Below are 17,632 nucleotides of genomic sequence, written 5' to 3'. Positions count from 1 at the left end.
CCTATCGGGCTCCAAACCGCTCGACTCCACTTTCATGTAACCGAATGCATGTGGACTTCTGCCTTGGATTTGCCGCTCTCTGGATGCACATTTTCCCCATCCGAATTCTCAAAACTCAACAATAAGCCCCCAGTGCAGAGTTTTGAGAATTTGGATGGGGAAAATGTGCATCTAGAGAGAGTGGCAAATCCAAGGCAAAACCTCCCCTGCGTAAACGGCCCTTGTCTCCCTTTCTGCTTTGACTTGGCACTGTTTCCCCCCCCTTCCCTTTCAGCTTTGGATTCGTTTTCCCGTTGACTTCTGTTTTCTGCTTCTGTCCGCTTTCTCTTTTAGTTCCCCCCCCCCTTTTTGATGGTGTGCCCTGACTTGTTGCTTCGTCCCCCTTTGGAATAGTTCTTTTCACTTCTCTCCTCGTGATTTACGCTCACGCACCTTTTTTTTCTTCACCCCCACTCTTTGTTTCCCCCTTATTTTTTCTTTTTTCATTAGTGCAGCAGCCAAAGCGCCCAGGGCCATTTATGCATGGGAGGCCACACATCTCTTATAATCTTGCCGTAGAGATTTGGATTTTGTACGGCACAAAGCGCATGAAAAGAGGCGGGCTTCTGGTCGGAACAAAAAAAGAACCCTTGGCCAATAGCCGCCCCTGTGGGTGGGAAGACGTAGGAGAGACATTTGCCGGGATGGGCGGGGAGAAGAAATCCGACCCAGGGAGTTTTTCATGGGACCCTCCGGCAGAAAGGGCGGGGCAAAGGGAAAGATCGTAGCAACACAGGTTTGAGTTGCTGCTAGGATGCTGCGAATTTTATGGGCCAATTCGCGGCAGCTGTGAAAAATCAAAAATAAGGTCCGGAGCAACAACGCATGGAAACCGCAGCAAACAGCCATGAATAAATGACCTATGATTCTTCTAAGGGTCAGACTCACTGATTAAAGATAAAGCTGCCTTTATTGAGGGAACTACATTTTAGGACAGGAAAGCTGAGAGACAGCTAAGGAGGGAGAGAGAGGGTAGAATGACTTCCGAGAAGAAGGAGGGAATTGTCCCCAAAGAATGTCAGTCCAAGGACAGACAAGAGGTGTGAAAAAAAAGGGTGGAAAGGTCTCAAAACTTACAGCTCTAACTAGCTGACCAGTTGCCAGCCCCCTCCTGGGTCTTCTTCTCAGTTCCTTTGCACGCTAGACATTGCAACTCTTCCAACAGAAATATGGGGGAGGGGTATGGAACTTCCTCAATATTTTGTGACTGGCTTTCAACCACCATGCAGCCATTTTTAGCGGCACCCACCCAATGTCCTCAAAGAGAGCCACTTGAATGCTGCCCCTGACACAGAAGAAAGCCAGCGTGGTGTAATGGTTAAGAACGGCGGACTCTAATCTGGAGAACCAGGTTTGATTCCCCACTCCTCCACATGAGTGTAGGACTCTAATCTGGTGAACCGGGTTGGTTTCCCCACTCCTCCACATGAAGCCTACTGGGTGACCTTGGGCTAGTTACGGTTCTCTCATAAATCTCTGAGCCCCACCTACCTCACAAGGTATTCTCCTCCAATGTGACATTCCAAATGAATCAGTTGTCTTCCGGTCAGCTTTCTTCATTGTCCAGCTTTCACATCTATGTTTATGTGAGGTAGGAGTGACTAAAAGGTAAAGACTGAAAAGGGCTGAAGTGTTCTCCCCCCCTTTCCCCCCCACAGATTGGATCCTGCACTTATCTTAGCAATTTACAAAGAAACCATTGTTGGTTAATCCATACCTTTGGCATGTTCTGCACCATACCAGGCTATGATATAGGTAAGTCAGAAGTGCCTTTATTGAAAGACAGGACTCTGTGATGCAGTTTACTGTCAAAATGCAGAGCACATATATATGTGTGTGTGTATGTGTGTGCGTATGCACACATGTGTATGTGACAGCTTACCCAGAAACACACCTCCTGGCAGGTAGAGTTGCCAACCTCCATGTGGGGGCTTAAGATCTGGGATTATAACTGCTCTCCAGCCGATAAGAGATCAGTTCAACTGGAGAAAATGGCTGCATTGGAAGGTGGACTCTATGGCATTATACCCCATTGAAGTCCCTCCCTCCCCAAACCCCACCCTACTCAGGTTTCCCAACCTGGAGCTGGCAACCATACTAGCAGGGCTGGACAGGCCCTTGGGCTAGGGCTGCCAACTTCTTGGTAATAGCTGGAGATCTCCTGCTTTTACAACTGATCTCCAGCCGATAGAGATCAAGTTACCTGGAGAAATTGGCCACTTTGGCAATTAGACTATGGCATTGAAGTCCCTCCCATCCCCAAACCCTGCCCTCATCAGGCTCCGTTCCAAAAAACCTCCCGCCGGTGGCGAAGAAGGACCTGGCAGCCCTACTGATTAAAGAACCAATGCGAAAGAAGCAGTGACTGGGCTCATGATATCCAGAACCCACGGTCTCCAGGTATGATATTCCTCTGCCCCCAACAACACCTAAACTCTGTTAATCTCTTGCCTTGAAACCCTGAGCAGTAGCCATAAGTCGGCTGCTACTTGACGGCACTTTCCACCAGGCAATGGCCAAAGGATCGGAAACTCCAGTTTGTGTATGCTCCTTTCCCCCTGTTGTGTCATTTCTGCAGAATCAAAGGTTCGTTCATGCCCTCAAGATTGCAAACATTATATAATGACAGAATTTTTGCGGTAAGAATGCTGGATGAGCATTTCCTAGAAATTTGGAAAATGCACGCATGTGAACGTGTTTGCTTGTTTGCTTGCTCTTGCACAGATCTGCCTGAGGATAACACCTGCGACCTTCCCGAGAAAGAAGCAGGCATCACCTGGGATGCAATATGCTTTACTTTCCTGCTGATCCAGCGTAGAGTTTTTACAAGCTACTACTACCTCTATGTTGTCGTTGATCTCAAAGCTGCCAAGACCTTGGCCTCCAGGTGTGTGTTTAGGATGTTCCAAGTCTAAACAAGATGGCACTTCGGTATTGAGAGAGAAGGTGGGAAGGATGTCACATGGGTTGGGTTGCCAGCCTCCAAGTGGTGGCTGGAGATCTCCTGCTATTACAACTGATCTGCAGCCGACAGAGATCAGTTATCCTGAAGAAAATGGCTGTTTTGGCAATTGGACTCTATGGCACTGAAGTCCCTCCCCTCCCCAAACCCCACCCCCCTTGGGCTCTGTCCCCAAAATCTCCAGGTATTTCCCAGCCCAGAGCTGGCAATCTTAGCAGCAAGGGGGGATACAAATGAAATAAATATGGCAAGAACAGGGGTGGGCCAGGGCTTTCTCAGTAGGGCCAGGTCAGCATGGTGTGGACAGTACCAAATCCCTGGGGACCAGAGGGCAGTGACCATGGCTACCATCTGGGAGGGGGGTGCCTTTGTGAGTCCTATCTTTCACCAGACATAGTGTTGTCCCAGGTCTAGCCTGGTCTTGTCAGATCTCAGAAGCTAAGCAGGGTTGGACTTGGTTAGTACTTGGATGGGAGACCACCAAGGAATACCAGGGTCGCTATGCAGAGGCAGTAGGGTTGCCAATCTCCAGGGAGCACCTGGAGACCTCCTGCTATTACAGCTAATCTCCAGACCACAAAGATCAGTTCCCCTGGAGAAAATGGCTGGTTTGGAGGGTAGACTCGATGTAGGGTTGCCAACCTCCAGGTAGCAGCTGGAGATCTCCTGCTATTACAACTGATCTCCAGCCGATAGAGATCAGTTCACCTGGAGAAAATGGCCGCTTTGGCAATTGGACTCTTTGGCATTGAAGTCCCTCCCCTCCCCAAACCCTGCCTTCCTCAGGCTCTGGAACAGGAGAGGAGGGTTCTTGCCTCCATGTCCAGTCTGTGGGCTATCCAGGAGACCTCTGGCTTGACACAGGATGCTGGACTCGATATTCCATGGAACGTTTGTCTGTTCTTCTGTTAGTTCTGATCTTAAAGAACCTTCTGTCCATCTTGCACATGTAGAGGAGCTGAGCTGATGGAAACAAAGCGGAAGAAGATGGTGGCGCGCAAGATGGAGGATGATGAGAAATCGTTGCAAGTCATGAAGAGACAGTAAGTTTCCTCCTTTTCTTCACAGAATTGTTGAAGTTGAAAGCAGCCTAAATAGCACCTCCTAGAACTCTTTGCCCTCAACACAGTCCCTCTAAAACACGCCAGCTCATGTCATCCACATGGGACTGCTTTGTAAGTAGAAGCAAAAATAAAATAAAATAAAATTGTGCACCGTGGCCTGTAAAAGAGCAGAATGGCACATTGTAATTAGGCAGTGTTAAAGTGCTGGATTAGGCATGGGGGAAAACGGGTTCAAATCCCTGCTTGCCATGAAAAACTCACTGGGCAACCTTGAGACAATCTTTTTCTCAGCCTAACCTCCTACCTCACAGGGTTGATTGAGGATAAAGTGGAGGAGGGGGAGAAACCTGCATGCCACTCTGAGCTGTTTGAAGGAAGGGTGGGGTAAAAATATAATAAATGCTTCCAAATCGTACATGCCACAGGGTTTCCCCCCCTCTCCAGGAGGTTCTAAAACATGTTGGTAAAAAAAAAAAAATGCTTTGGGAACCTTTGGGGCCAGGGTGGGGGAATTTAGAGCAGAGAAATGATTATCCATGAATAAACCCCCCAAAAGGAAAGCAGATTATCCTGAGTATTGGTGTGTCCTTAAGCAAAGTCTCAGGTAGGCAGACAGTGAGCGAACCCTTTTCAATTTGAGCATAGTCTACTCTTACTTTTGGACACTGACAGAAACAGATCCTCCTGAAATCAGGTCTGCCTAGGGTTGGCAGCTCCAGATTGGGAAATGCCTGGAGATTTTCGGAGCAGAGCCTGGGGAGGGCGGGGTTTGGGGAGGGGCAGGACTGCAGTGGGGTATAATGCCATAGAGTCCACCTGCCAAAGTGGCCATTTTCTCCAGGTTAACTGATCTTGGTCTCCTGGAGATTAGGTGTAACCCAGGAGATCTCCAGCCACCACCTGGAGGGCTGCCAACCCAATTGCACTCAGTAGGACTTAAAATTCCAGGATAGGAATTTTGGTCTGCAACTGGCAAACACCAGCTAAGATTCACCAGAGGATTTCCATGGATGGAGATCCTTCCGTCTGCAGAAACACTCCTGGGGATCCAAGCCGTTATTTGCAAACAAAGAGGCAAACAGCTTTGAGGCAAGACAGCTTCTACTTATTTGTTCTGTAGGCTGGAACTGATCAAAGTGACTCAGAAAAAGCACAACAGCTTGAAGAAATCAGTGCCCAGCTCAGAAGTGGAAGCTGTACAGAAGTCTGAAAAAGAGCAGGCTCCAGGTGAAACACTGTTATTACTATGATTAGTACTGTTATTTTATGTGGTTTGTGCACTGCAATCTCATTTATTAGCAATGATCCAGGGTAGCTAAGAGACATCCTAAACAGGTATCTTGAAGTTCACATATAATGTGATCTTGGGTTACATATAGGGTTGGCAGATCCCCCCCTCTCCTCCGGCGGGAGATTTTTGGGGCGGAGATCGCATGCGCGCAGTCGTGAGCAACGCGGTCCCATCACTTCCTGTTTACGTCTGGAAGCGCCGCAGTACAACAGGATGATTTGCCACGCAAATCCCCTTTTGGGTGGTAAATTGACCCATAGCGACGTGGCGCTTCTGGAAGTAAACCAGAAGTGATCGCTTTGCTCGTGGCCGCGTGCGCAAATGGTCCTTGCCCGCCATTCCAAGCCACCTGGCAACCCTAGTTACATATTTCATGGTATGAAAGCCTGCATGAATAAGTAGGCAGCCATTTTTGTAAGCAAGTATCCACATTTATTTAGTTATTTTATTTATTAAAATATTTGCATTCTGCCTTTGGTCTCGAAAGCCAGATAAAACTCCCAAAAACCTCTTGACAGCCTGATAAAACTCCCCAATACCTCCCTTCCTCTTCCCCAAAGATGCTTGTTCTTCCTACCCCATCAAAAACCCTGGCAAACAAATAATCACCTCAAACGAACACATGAAGCTGCCTTATACTGAATCAGACCCTTGGTCCATCAAAGTCAGTATTGTCTACTCAGACCGGCAGTGGCTCTCCAGGGATTGAACTTGGGACCTTCTGCATGCCAAGCAGATGCTCTGCCACTGAGCCATGGCCTCCTCTAAAGATCTCCAGTGAATAGGCTCTCCTCATGTCTTCAGGGAAGCCATTCCACGGAGTGGGAGCCATGATGGAAAGGGCATGGGCCGGCCACCCTAAGTGAGGGAACAGCCAGCAGGAGGCAGACTAGAGACCTTAGTCAGCACATGGGTACCTTCCTAGACACAAATTTAGAATTTTTTCAGGGGCATTGCCTTCTCTTCATGAGTCACATATGGGTTTGCATAGCATGCTTAGACTATTCCTTAAGAGCATTTTTGACTGACACATTTTTTAACTCCTTGGCAGAGGATGCTAGCAAGAAAGAGAATGATGAGAAAAAGACCTGGTGGCAGCCATGGATGACTCATACCTCAAGTAAGTTTCCTGCAACGACAACACTTAAGGACTTACGTGCACTATTGGGGATGGAATAGGGTTGCCAACCTCCAGGTACTAGCTGGAGATCTCCTGCTATTACATCTGATCTCCAGTCGATAGAGATCAGTTCACCTGGAGAAATCTTCTCTTCCTCCTTCTGCCATCAGCAAACACCAGAAGAGGTAGCTGAGGGGTGGGGGTGGAACAATATTTCAAAACTTGGTTCCCCCCAAACCCTTCTCAACCAAACTTCTCAACCATGTCTGCTTCCCAGTGATTCGGGGCGGGAGCTACTACCTCTTTGAGTCAGATAGCGAGGAAGAAGAAGAACAAGGAAGTGCCGAACAGCGTGAGGAGGAATCTCCTAAGAGGAAAACAGCATTCCAGGTACAGCCCTTGCTTATTTATTTACTTCATTTTTACCTCACCTGTCTCCTCATTGGGGACCCAGAGTGGCTTACATTATTCTCCTCTCCATTTTATGCTCACAACAACACAGTGAGGTAGGTTAGGCCGAGAGTGACTAGCCCAATGTCATCCAGTAAGCTTACATGGCAGAGTGGGGATTCAAACCTGGGTCCCTCTGATCCTGATCCAACCCTCATAACCACTACACCACTCTGGCTCTCAGTGTTCTAGATCACTGTCTGGACTAGTTAAAAGGTTGCCAACCTCCAGGTACTAGCTGGAGATCTCCCACTATTACAACTGATCTCCAGGCGACAGAGATCAGTTCCCCTGGAGAAAATGGCTGCTTTGGCAATTGGACTCTATGGCATTGAAGTCCCTCCCCTCTCCAAACCCCGCCCTCCTCAGGCTCCACCCCCAAAATCTCTAGGTATTTCCTAACCCAGAACTGGCAACCCTAATGTTATTTATAATTTTAATTGTAATAATTTTATGCTGTGAGCCACCCTGAGCCCGGCTTTAGTTGGGAAGGGTGGGATAAAAATATAATAATAAAAATAATTAAACACAGCTATGCAGATCGGTTTCCATCAGCCTTACTGGGTTTTCCTTTCCTGTGTCTTTGCAAACATTATTAGACTGTATGGCATTCTCAAAAAGCTCTAATCTGTCAGCTATAAAAATAGAACCCCAAAAGAGAACATCTCAAATGTTTGATAGACCTCCTGAGAAAGGTTGTTGTTCAGGACTCAAAACAGACCTTCCCCTTTATGCAGCTTGCATATGAAGCTTGGATGGTCAGTTCAAAATCAGCCCTAAAGATGAGAGAGGAAGACGAAAGCAGGGACCAACAGAAGAAAGAGGAGGGGGAGAAACAGCAACACCCAACAGCTGGTAGCACAAGTGGTAGGTAGATTTGAAAGATTTGAAAGATTTTTTGCACCTTTATTGTATATTTTGTACATACTATGTGTTGGTTATAGTGTGGTTACTTGTATTTGTACATTGTATGTTTATAGGAATCTCAGTAGCTTATATAAAAATTGCACCTTGTTTGTAAATGTTTTTCGCTCCTGTACTGTTTTCCTAACCTTTGGTATTAGTAAAGAGGTGCCTGTTTCTCCGCCAGTACCTGGAAGTTGGCAACCCTAGGGCAAGGCTAGGTTGGGCTTTTGCCTAGCAAGACTTCTGATTAGCCATTGGCCATTGGATTGTCCATGCAGATTTTTAAAAATGTTGCTTTGGCAGCAGCTGCCACCAGAGCACAGGGACCTTCTCTGTGTTACTGAAAGTAAGCTGCAGCAGCCGTTTTGTGGCTGTGTTCACCACACTGTGTCGGAATTCCAAAGGTGCCCACAGGTTCAAAAAGGTGGAGGACCCCTGAGTTAGGAGAGCCTAGACAGGTGTCCTCCAGTCTCTTCCCTGTGTCAAAATAGATTTGCTAGCTCTTAACTGTTCTTACTTACCTGTATGCATTTTCTTTTCTTTTTTGACCAGAAAATATCATGCAAAGAGGAATCAACATTATTAAGTTTATATGGATCTTCAGCCAAGCGTTGCTGGATGACATCACAGAAGCACTAAATACCTTGTGTAAAGAAACCCTGGACATAGCGAATGTGATGAGAATTGAAAAGTGCATATTGTGGCGACAGATGAGCATGGTAAGATCTCTGAACTTTGGCCACGGTTTCCTGTTTAACCAATGCAATCCTATGTAGAGTTACTCCAGCCTAAGCCCATTGAAAGGAATGGGCTTAGTAACTCTCCTGTGAACAAGATGCAGATTCTGGCATTCAGAAACTCCCATCAAAGCTCAATGAAGCTCACAATAATCATTCTCCTGGATTTCTGTCTCGTTACCAATACTGGTTTCTCCACACCTACTACCCCCTCTGCATATCGCACCTAATCCAATCACACCTGCTAATATCATTTACTTGCTTTTGACATTTGCATGCTATAGCCATTGGATGTGTGTATGCACTCTTCTCTACTTAAAGATAGATGGACCCACATTCTAGCTATATCGAGCTGTGACTCACAAAATCTCATGCCCTGCCAGAAATTTTGTTATTCTTTAAGGTGCTACTGGACTCTTGCTCTTTTCTACTGCTACAGACAAACACTGCTATCTATCGTGATCTGTCTCCCACCAAAGTAGTTGATCAGCTTTCTCGTTTTGGCTAGATGATCCTCTGAAGCAATTGAGATCTTCAAAACCAATAACTCTAAATCTCCTTTAGCGATTATCCTCCAGTCCTTGAATTTATCTCTCTTTTTAAAATGCATCTGTGGATAAATGGTGAATGCAAGTAGGTCTGTGTAGTGGTAATCAGGGGTCAGCATGGTCAGGCAACCTCCAGGGCCCTGGAGCCCAAGGAAGGCCCCCTGCCAACTCTGGCCAATGAAGCGTAAAGGAGCACAAAGAGGTCACCCTCCACTCGTTACCCCAGATGACTCTTGCATGAAAAATGGAAGATTATTTCAGATGGTTAGGCAACATTTCAGTTGCCTGTAAAGTACTCCCCCATTCCCTGCCAGGAGGGTAACCATGGAACAAGAGTGGAATGCAACTCCTTTATGCTTTCAAAGCCCTGCCAGCATCAACGGGACCTGTAAGTATATGAAGGAGTCACATTCTGCTTCCTCCTCTGGGAGAGAAGAGAGTTGAAGAAGAAGAGTTGGATTTTTTTTTATATGCTGACTTTCTCTACCACCAAATCAAACGGGCTTACAATCCCCTTCCCTTCCCCTTCCCACAACAGACACCCTGTGAGGTAGGTGGAGCTGAGAGAGCTCAGAGAGAACTGTGACTAGCCCAAGGTCACCCAGCTGGCTTCATGTGAAGGAGTGGGGAAACCAACCTGGCTCACCAGATTAGCCTCCGCCGTTCATGTGGAGGAGTGGGGAATCAAACCCAGTTCTCCAGATTAGAGTCCACCGCTCCAAACCACATCTCTTAGCCACTACACTACGTGTGTGTATCTGTGAATAAGGATAGCCCACTGGAAGTCATTTTGCCTGGGGCCCTCCAAAACCTGGAAGCTTTGTATTCCCAGATTCCTTGCAAACACAAAATTCGGTACAGATTTTAGACTTCCAAGGTTGTTTGCTTTCACTTAAAAGAAAAGAAAAACTACCACTAAGTATAAGACTACAGTCAGGTATGGGAGTGAATGTCTTTCCTCCTTACTAGTTCATGTCAGCTTCCTTTGTGATATGTGGAAGTGCACAGGTAGCTGTTTGGTTTTCAAAGCCCTAGTTTCTTGAAGGGTTTCAGAACACCACAAAGAAAACAATGTGATTTTAGAACACCCCAAGGAGAACAATGTTTATTAAATACAGCTTTCCCTTATCCTAAGTAAGAGTTCACTGGACTCCCTTTCTTCTAAGGGAAAGAAGGCCTTGGTAGATGATGTTCTTTGTTATTATAACTGCGAGAAAAATCAGCCAGATGATGGAGAAAGTAGAACTCAAACATTATCAGAGGATGAGAGCCAAGTCACGTTACCTGAATGCACAAGTGGGGAGGAGAGTCAAATGTCACCAGCGTACCTGGAGTGAGTATTAACCACCTGCCTTTTTCAGTTCTTGCTGTGACTTTTCCTGGTTCAGTGAGAAGACCACAGTACTTTTTCTAACTTGGGGATATGGTAGTGTTGTGTGCTTGCATCTGGGTAGGTTTCTTCCAGCCATCAAAATTCACACATGAACATACACACATAAAACTGCCTTATACTTAGGGTTGCCAACCTCCAGGTGCTAGCTGGAGATCTCCTGCTAATATAACTGATCTCCAGCCGATAGAGATCAGTTCCCCTGGATAAAATGGCCTCTTTGGCAATTGGACTCTATGGCATTGAAGTCCCCCCTCCCCATGAAGTGGGTCAGTGCCTTTTACCCCTTCCTGAGAAGTGGTATATTATCTTATTCAGCTAGTCACCTACTAAGCAGGACTCAACTACTTTACTCACTTAAAAAAGCAAGTCTTTTTATTGATGTATTTCCAGTAAATATATGTATATGCAAGTTACAAAGTCTTAATGTTCAGTAACAATGTATGGTTACAATGTATACTGTAAAGCAAGCAAGTTCTACATACTATTCAGTTTTAAAATCCAACATTTAAAATATAACAAATAAGTCTGATTTAGTTCAAAGTATCTGATTCACACTCTAGAATAATATATTTGTAAAGCCATACATACCAACAGCCTCTTCTTGAGACCCTCTGAGAGAGGTCTGAAATACTAGCCTTTCTGTTCCTGTATTTATACTGTTTCAGTCACCTTATGGACGTGAAACCGTTTCTCAATGTATGTGAAACCGTTTCTCAATGTAAGTGAAACTGTCTTTCCATCAAGAAACAGTTTTACTGCACATGCTCAGTAGCCTCCTATTTCATTACCTTATTTGGACTTCGTCTTTCAGGAGACTATTTTGCTAAACTATAAACAATCAGTTGTAAACTTTATCATCACTCTGTATATTCAATTTTAGTATCATTCTCATCTACAGAAAAATACATTTCCTTTGAACCCATTCATTAAGTTCTAGGCTCTAGCATTCATGTTGAAATCATAAAATACAATAATAGTTTACATTACAACATTATCAGTATCACATGAGTAGATAGAGAGCATATCTGCATGTGAAGTCATTGGAATCTGACATTCGGTTTCTGCTTTTCAATAGTTATACGGGACATGAGAAACCGTTTCTCATTCCAGCAGTTATATAAGACATGAGAAACCGTTTCTCATCTGGGAAGGTCTTTGGTAATAATAGAATAGAATGTTGCTGGAAAATTACTGAAGCCTCTGATAGAGTAATAGAAGCAGAAGCCTCTTGCATAGAATATTCTTCTTCCTTTTAAAAGGAAATTAAACCTCTTTTTTGCAGTTTGTATGTGTAGTTGTGTTATATTCTGAATAATGCTGCATATGTACAACATTAATACCATGTTCATGTGCTCTAATATGTCAAAGCCTGTAACACCCAAACCATGCCCTCCTCAGGCTCTGCCCCAAAACCCTCCCACTGGTGGCAAAGAGGAACTTGACAACCCTACTTATACTGAACTGGACCAGTGGTCCAGCATGGTCAGTATTGTCTATGCAGACTGGCAACGGTTCTGCAGGGTCTCAGGTAAAGGTCTTTTGCATCACCTACTATCTGATCCTTTTAGCTGGAGAGGCTGGTGGTTGAAACGAGGATCTTCTGCATGCCAAGCAGATGCTCTACCACTGAGCCACAGCCCCTCCCCTGAGACACTCTGGTTCAAGGCACTCTGTGCAGATATGGATTACAAAGAGTACCATGACATGCTTGTGACTGTCTCCTCCACAACTTTGAAAGTGTGTGTGTGTGGGGGGGGAAAGTTGGCACATCCTTTCTGGTATTGCATATTGAGGGGGTGATAGTTCTCAGGCATAGCCTGGTTTTCTTGAAGCAGCAAATTGCCTTTCCAACCACCCCGTCATGAGTATGCTGGTGACTTAGAGGATTCACTCCGATTACTTTTTTATGCCTTTTAGCTGCCGGAGACTCAACGCAGCTGATGAAGATGCTGAGGGAAATGAAAACACAGAAGAAGGGAGCCCTGGCGGGACACGTCCCAGAGGGTTCACTCCAGGTTCTTCCGGTGCAGAATTTCCTGGTCCTTCTGTGCAGAATTTTCCTTTAGGAACAGAAGAACCTCCAATTTCCCTCCATGTCAGAATCACAGAAGCAGGCCAGCCACTGAGCAGAGTTCCTGCTGCGATGACTGCCAGTGGCCTGCTTCTGAACAGGCAAGAATTACTCCTATTATGTATCTACTAATATGTTTTGGATTGTTGTTGCACTCAGACATAGGGTTGCCAACCTCCAGGTAATCAGACACAACATTAATAAAATGCAATTCTATAAAGAATGGATCAATTTTATATACATTTCATGAGTGCAATATGCTATCCTCAACTAACTATTGACTATGACAAATATAATAGGATATACAATAATGAAATGTCCATATTGATCACATGTACATTATATAATTCCAATCTCAAAGCTCGTCCATATATAGTGACCCAGGCAGAATATTTTTCCAGTGATAGAAGAGGAGAACGGTGCCTCCGCAGTAGAAGGGGATACGGCAGTTTCGAAGTCTTCTTCAGTCCCACTTCTAATCCAATTCTTAATGCTTGTTATCCATCTTGTATAATTAAAGCATTTTGACAACAATTTTCTGTCTGAGAATGCAACTTGTCTTTGGTATCCTGATGAGGAACCTGTAAACCATTCTCAGACAGAAAATTGAAGATCTCCTTCTATTACAACTGATCTCCAGCCGATAGAGATCAGTTCACCTGGAGAAAATGGCCGCTTTGGCAATTGGACTCTATGGCATCGAAGTCCCTCCCCTCCCCAAACCCCGCCCTCTTCAGGCTCCGCCCCAAAAACCTCCGGCCGATGGCGAAGAGGGGCCTGGCAACCCTACTCAGACAGTATCAAATCAAGGTGCTGATGGTCTTGGAAAGCCGCAAAGCCCAGCTTGCTACCTCCACCCCTGTATTCTAACATGACCTTTAAGGGTGGAAGTACTTTCTTACATATGCTTTCAATGAACCAGGGTCAAAACCAGGTAACCCAGAGAGATGTCCGGGGTGGTAAATTCTGAACCCTGGAATTCTGTCTCTCTATGCAACTCTTGGAAGCAGTGTGAGAATGTTTTATTCAGCCTGGCTTTTGCTAACCAAAATGGAGGAGCATAGAACAATAAATGCTATCCTGAACGCCTTGGAGGGAGAATGGGATAAAAATGTTCTAAATAAATAATAATAACTGTTTGTCCACTGTTGTAATTGGGTTCTAGATTAGGTACCTTTTGTCTGATCCAGCATTTCTTGCCTTAAATTCAAACCTTTATGTTTGAGGCCATCTACTGTATTAATTTGTATTTTCAGCTTTTACAATTTTGTACCTTATAATAATTGCTCATACATACATAGATAAATATTTTTCTAGTGGCCTGAATTTTGCTCCAAGCTAATAGAATCTGAATACGCGACCAGTTCTGAAATATACAGTTCTGAAATATACAAATATACAATAGCCTACAGGGCAAAGATATGGAAGAGTTTAAAAATGACCGGCAGAAGGCCTTTGTATATTGGAAGAATACAGCAAAGATGGATTTAACCAAGACCGTGAAGGAGCTGTAAAAATTGTTTTTTTTTTGTTAATTATAATAAGTTAATTGTTAGAAAATATATGATAACCTGAGTGATACTTTTTCTGGAAGTCACACAGGGTGGAGGGTGGGCACTAAATAAGGGGGAGGGAAGTGGGGTGCTTTACTGTTGTAATATATTAAGAAATTTCCTTAATAAATAATAAATTTAAAAAATGAAATATACAAGCTGATAAATATGCCATTTTACTTACTAACGTTTCTTCTTTTAAAAATGTGATCCAGGACTTTTTATGACAACGAACTGGAAAAATCGGACAAATTCTACCGGGGCCTCCCTCGCCCCCTGAAGCTGGGAGTTGCCTTCTATAACACCATGGTGTCCAAATCAGAAATGTTGTGCTACGCTGTGATCATCTTGAACCATATGGTCTCTGCCTCTGTCCTCACTTTGATCCTGCCTGTCCTGATATTCCTATGGGCCATGGTGTCCATTCCAAGGCCTACAAAATTCTTCTGGATGACAGCTATCATTTACACTGAGGTGGGTATTCCATAGATACTGCCCCCAGAAGCAGTTGTCTCATGAAGGTAAAGCTATGCCCAAAGGGGTAAGTGTAGGCAGTCTACTGAACACATGGGGTAACCCATATCTTGGTTTTAAAGTCTTGCTTTTAACTGCTTGTTTGATATCATTATGTTGTTTTAATTGTAAGCCACCTTGATAGGGTTGCCAGGTCACCCCTAGCCACCGGCTAGGGTTGCCAGCTCCAGGTTGGGAAATACCTGAAGATTTTGGGGTGGAGCCTGAGGAGGGTGGGGGTTGAGGAGGGTAGGGACTTCAATGCCCTAGTGTCCAGTGGCCAAAGAGGCCATTTTCTTCAAGTGAATTGCTCTCTATCGGCTAGAGATAAGTTGTAATAGCAGGAGATCTCCAGCTAATACCTGGAGGCTGGCAACTCTACCATCGGCAGGGGGTGGGGGTGGGTTGCCAGATCCAGGTTAGGAAACTCCTGGAGATTTGGTGATGGAGCCTCAGTGGGGCACAGTGCCATAGAGTCCACCCTCCAAAGAATCCATTTTCTCCAGGGGATCTGATCTCTATAATCTGCAGATGAGCTGCAATTCCTCTTTGGTAAGATTATCCCAGTTTCCACCCGCTGATCCACCTGAGCATTGGTGTGCAAGGGCAGCAATTGCCTAGAGATCTCCCATCACAAGCAAGTGAACGGGAACTCTATACATCAGTGGTTCCCAAACCTTTCGAGCCACCGCCCCCTTAGTTCCACAAACTCAACCCCAGCGCCCCCTACCCTATCCTATAAAAAGCATTATTCAAAATAGGGGTTTGCATGACTCACTAAAGAAGATAATAACAATAAAATTTCAAAACAGTAACAGTTAATTGCACATCTATTCAAAATCAAATTAAAACTTTTTAACTGAATTTTTTTCAACAAAACTGATGAACTTGATCCAATGGGACCAGCTCTTCAAAGTCTGAAAAAAAATTCTGATAGTTTCCACCAAATTTGCCAGCATGGTGCCATAGCTTGATCTATTGTAAATTAGTGAACAACACAGTTGAAGGGGCCCACCTCTAGCGCCCCTTGCTGCCCTGTGCCTCTTAGTGCCCCCCTAGGTAATCCCACCCCCACCCCCAGGTGGTGGTACTGCCCACTTTGGGAACCACTGCTATACATGGAGGACAAAAAGCTTTATTCCTGCCCTATTCAGCAGTGCACATTCCAGAGTAAAGTTGCCAGGTCCTCCCTCTCCTCCGGCAGGAGGGTTTTGGGGCTCCTGAGCCAGCCTGCCAATCCAAGCAACCTGGATACCCTATTCCAGGGCCAGTGGAAATAAATAGGAGTTCAACTGTTGGGAACCTCAATGTTTGCCCAGTGGGGCAAATAATGCTTCTCCAGCATCTTATCAGGAAAAAGCATGAGGGGAAGGCTTAATTCCTCTCTCCCCTTGTGCTGCAGTCTTGATTGGAATAAGGTCCTGAGGGCCTGATTTTTAAAGGGAAAAATTCTGGGAGCGCCATTCATGGAAGTCTCGGTGTCTTGTGCAAGTCAGACCCTGGATTTTGTTCACCCATTTGCGACAGTGGAAAACATGTTTGGTTTTTGGTATCCGGCATTCATTGCATGCAATAGGTAAAATGCTTATGAAAGAATGATTTCTGTGAGATTAAATGAGGACCATGCTATCAGCCTCAAAATTTCTATAGAGCTTTCTCTTTTGTAGCAGAAAACTAAGGGGTGGGGGGAGAGAAGAGAGTCGTTTACTGAAATAGTCCTGCTCCATGTTCTTTTGTTCTGGTATATTGAGGGGTTATTTTCCCCACACAGATAATCTATGGGTGTTTGTCATGAAGTCATTTTCTACTGAATAATTAGATGTTTCCTTTCCCCTCTCAGGTGAATATTGTGATCAAATATTTCTTCCAGTTTGGCTTCTTCCCTTGGGCCACTAAAGTGTATCGTGCTATCAATGCAGAAGTGCCATTTGTTTTGCCAAATATTGCTGGAATTGAGAAGAAGGATGGCTACGTACACTTTGATCTGGTGCAGCTGCTGGCTTTGTTCTTCCACAGGTATAACTTGAAGGTAAGGCAATCCGTTCTGCATCCTCAAAGGGCATGCTATCTGTTTTTCAGAGCAATCGCAGAGCATGCATTAATTAAATGCTACTGTAAGAGTGGATTCCACTCATAAGCAAAATAGCAAAACAAGATGGGGGAGGGGTTGGCCTTGGCTTGATATTTGCCCCTTTTAGGCAAGCAAAATCCCACTGATGCTTCCTTTTTCCCACCGGTGTTCAACTAAGGGTGGGAAATGTGGGAGAATGCGTCAACATTACTTCCAATTGGAACCTGGAAGTGAAACTGGTGACTGTCTATGAACCTTCCTGATGTTCCTGGCATGGGCCCGCTAACCCTATGTATGCTTCCTATTTACCCATCCAGGGTGAGGATTTACCTGCTCCCAGCCCCAATTTCCTGCCTCCAAGGAATTAAGATGGGAGAAAAAAATGGACCCCACATAGTGATCCTCTAGGATTTCCCCTTAGACTCTGTAGTAAAGACCATAGAGACCCGGGAGGCAGCCTAGAAAGTCACCTCAAAGTGACATCACATCCATCTCAAACTCTGCCCTCCCTTGGCATCTGCCCCTCTCCCCCTCAAAATCTGGCATTTACTGAAGTAGTGTTGGGAACCCTAGGGAGAAGGTGTTTCCTGTTCTTTGTTAATCCCCAGAACTCCATGTTGCAGAAGTGTTCCATCCCATTCTCTAGGACTGCCATTTTTGGGTTGGGAAGTTCCTAGAGATTTCGAAGTGGAACCTTTGGAGAGTTTCCAGTGATTCCTAGAGAGGCATGATGTCATTTTTGAGTTTTCCTAGGAAGTGACATCACACCATAGCCAATGGCTGCCCCCATGTCCCTGCCCCCCTGATCTTCTGATGGTCGTAGGGCCTGTTAGCCCTAGTTGAGAGATTGCAGTGGGGATGCAGAAAGGGGACCAATTGCTCTTTGTCCGTGTAGCTTTGTTGACAGAAGAGAA

At 45.1% G+C, this 17,632-nt stretch overlaps 1 protein-coding gene across 1 annotated transcript in view; it reads left to right on the top strand.

The window, feature by feature from the left end:
- LOC130473373 (piezo-type mechanosensitive ion channel component 2-like) overlaps positions 1-17,632 on the top strand; it is a 90,435-nt gene that overhangs the window by 37,656 nt on the left and 35,147 nt on the right. Inside the window, exons 22-32 of the mRNA XM_056844894.1 lie at positions 1,698-1,805; positions 2,775-2,926; positions 3,955-4,044; positions 5,186-5,292; positions 6,408-6,476; positions 6,754-6,828; positions 8,385-8,551; positions 9,432-9,505; positions 12,428-12,682; positions 14,350-14,608; positions 16,488-16,676. Coding sequence (XP_056700872.1) covers positions 1,698-1,805; positions 2,775-2,926; positions 3,955-4,044; positions 5,186-5,292; positions 6,408-6,476; positions 6,754-6,828; positions 8,385-8,551; positions 9,432-9,505; positions 12,428-12,682; positions 14,350-14,608; positions 16,488-16,676 — 1,545 coding nt within the window. The remainder of the gene's footprint in view (positions 1-1,697; positions 1,806-2,774; positions 2,927-3,954; positions 4,045-5,185; positions 5,293-6,407; positions 6,477-6,753; positions 6,829-8,384; positions 8,552-9,431; positions 9,506-12,427; positions 12,683-14,349; positions 14,609-16,487; positions 16,677-17,632) is intronic.

This window comes from Euleptes europaea, chromosome 2 (genome assembly GCF_029931775.1).
Source record: "Euleptes europaea isolate rEulEur1 chromosome 2, rEulEur1.hap1, whole genome shotgun sequence".
NCBI lineage: Eukaryota > Metazoa > Chordata > Lepidosauria > Squamata > Sphaerodactylidae > Euleptes > Euleptes europaea.
Note: the sequence above shows the minus strand (reverse complement) of the source record. Positions and strands in the feature narration are given on the sequence as shown.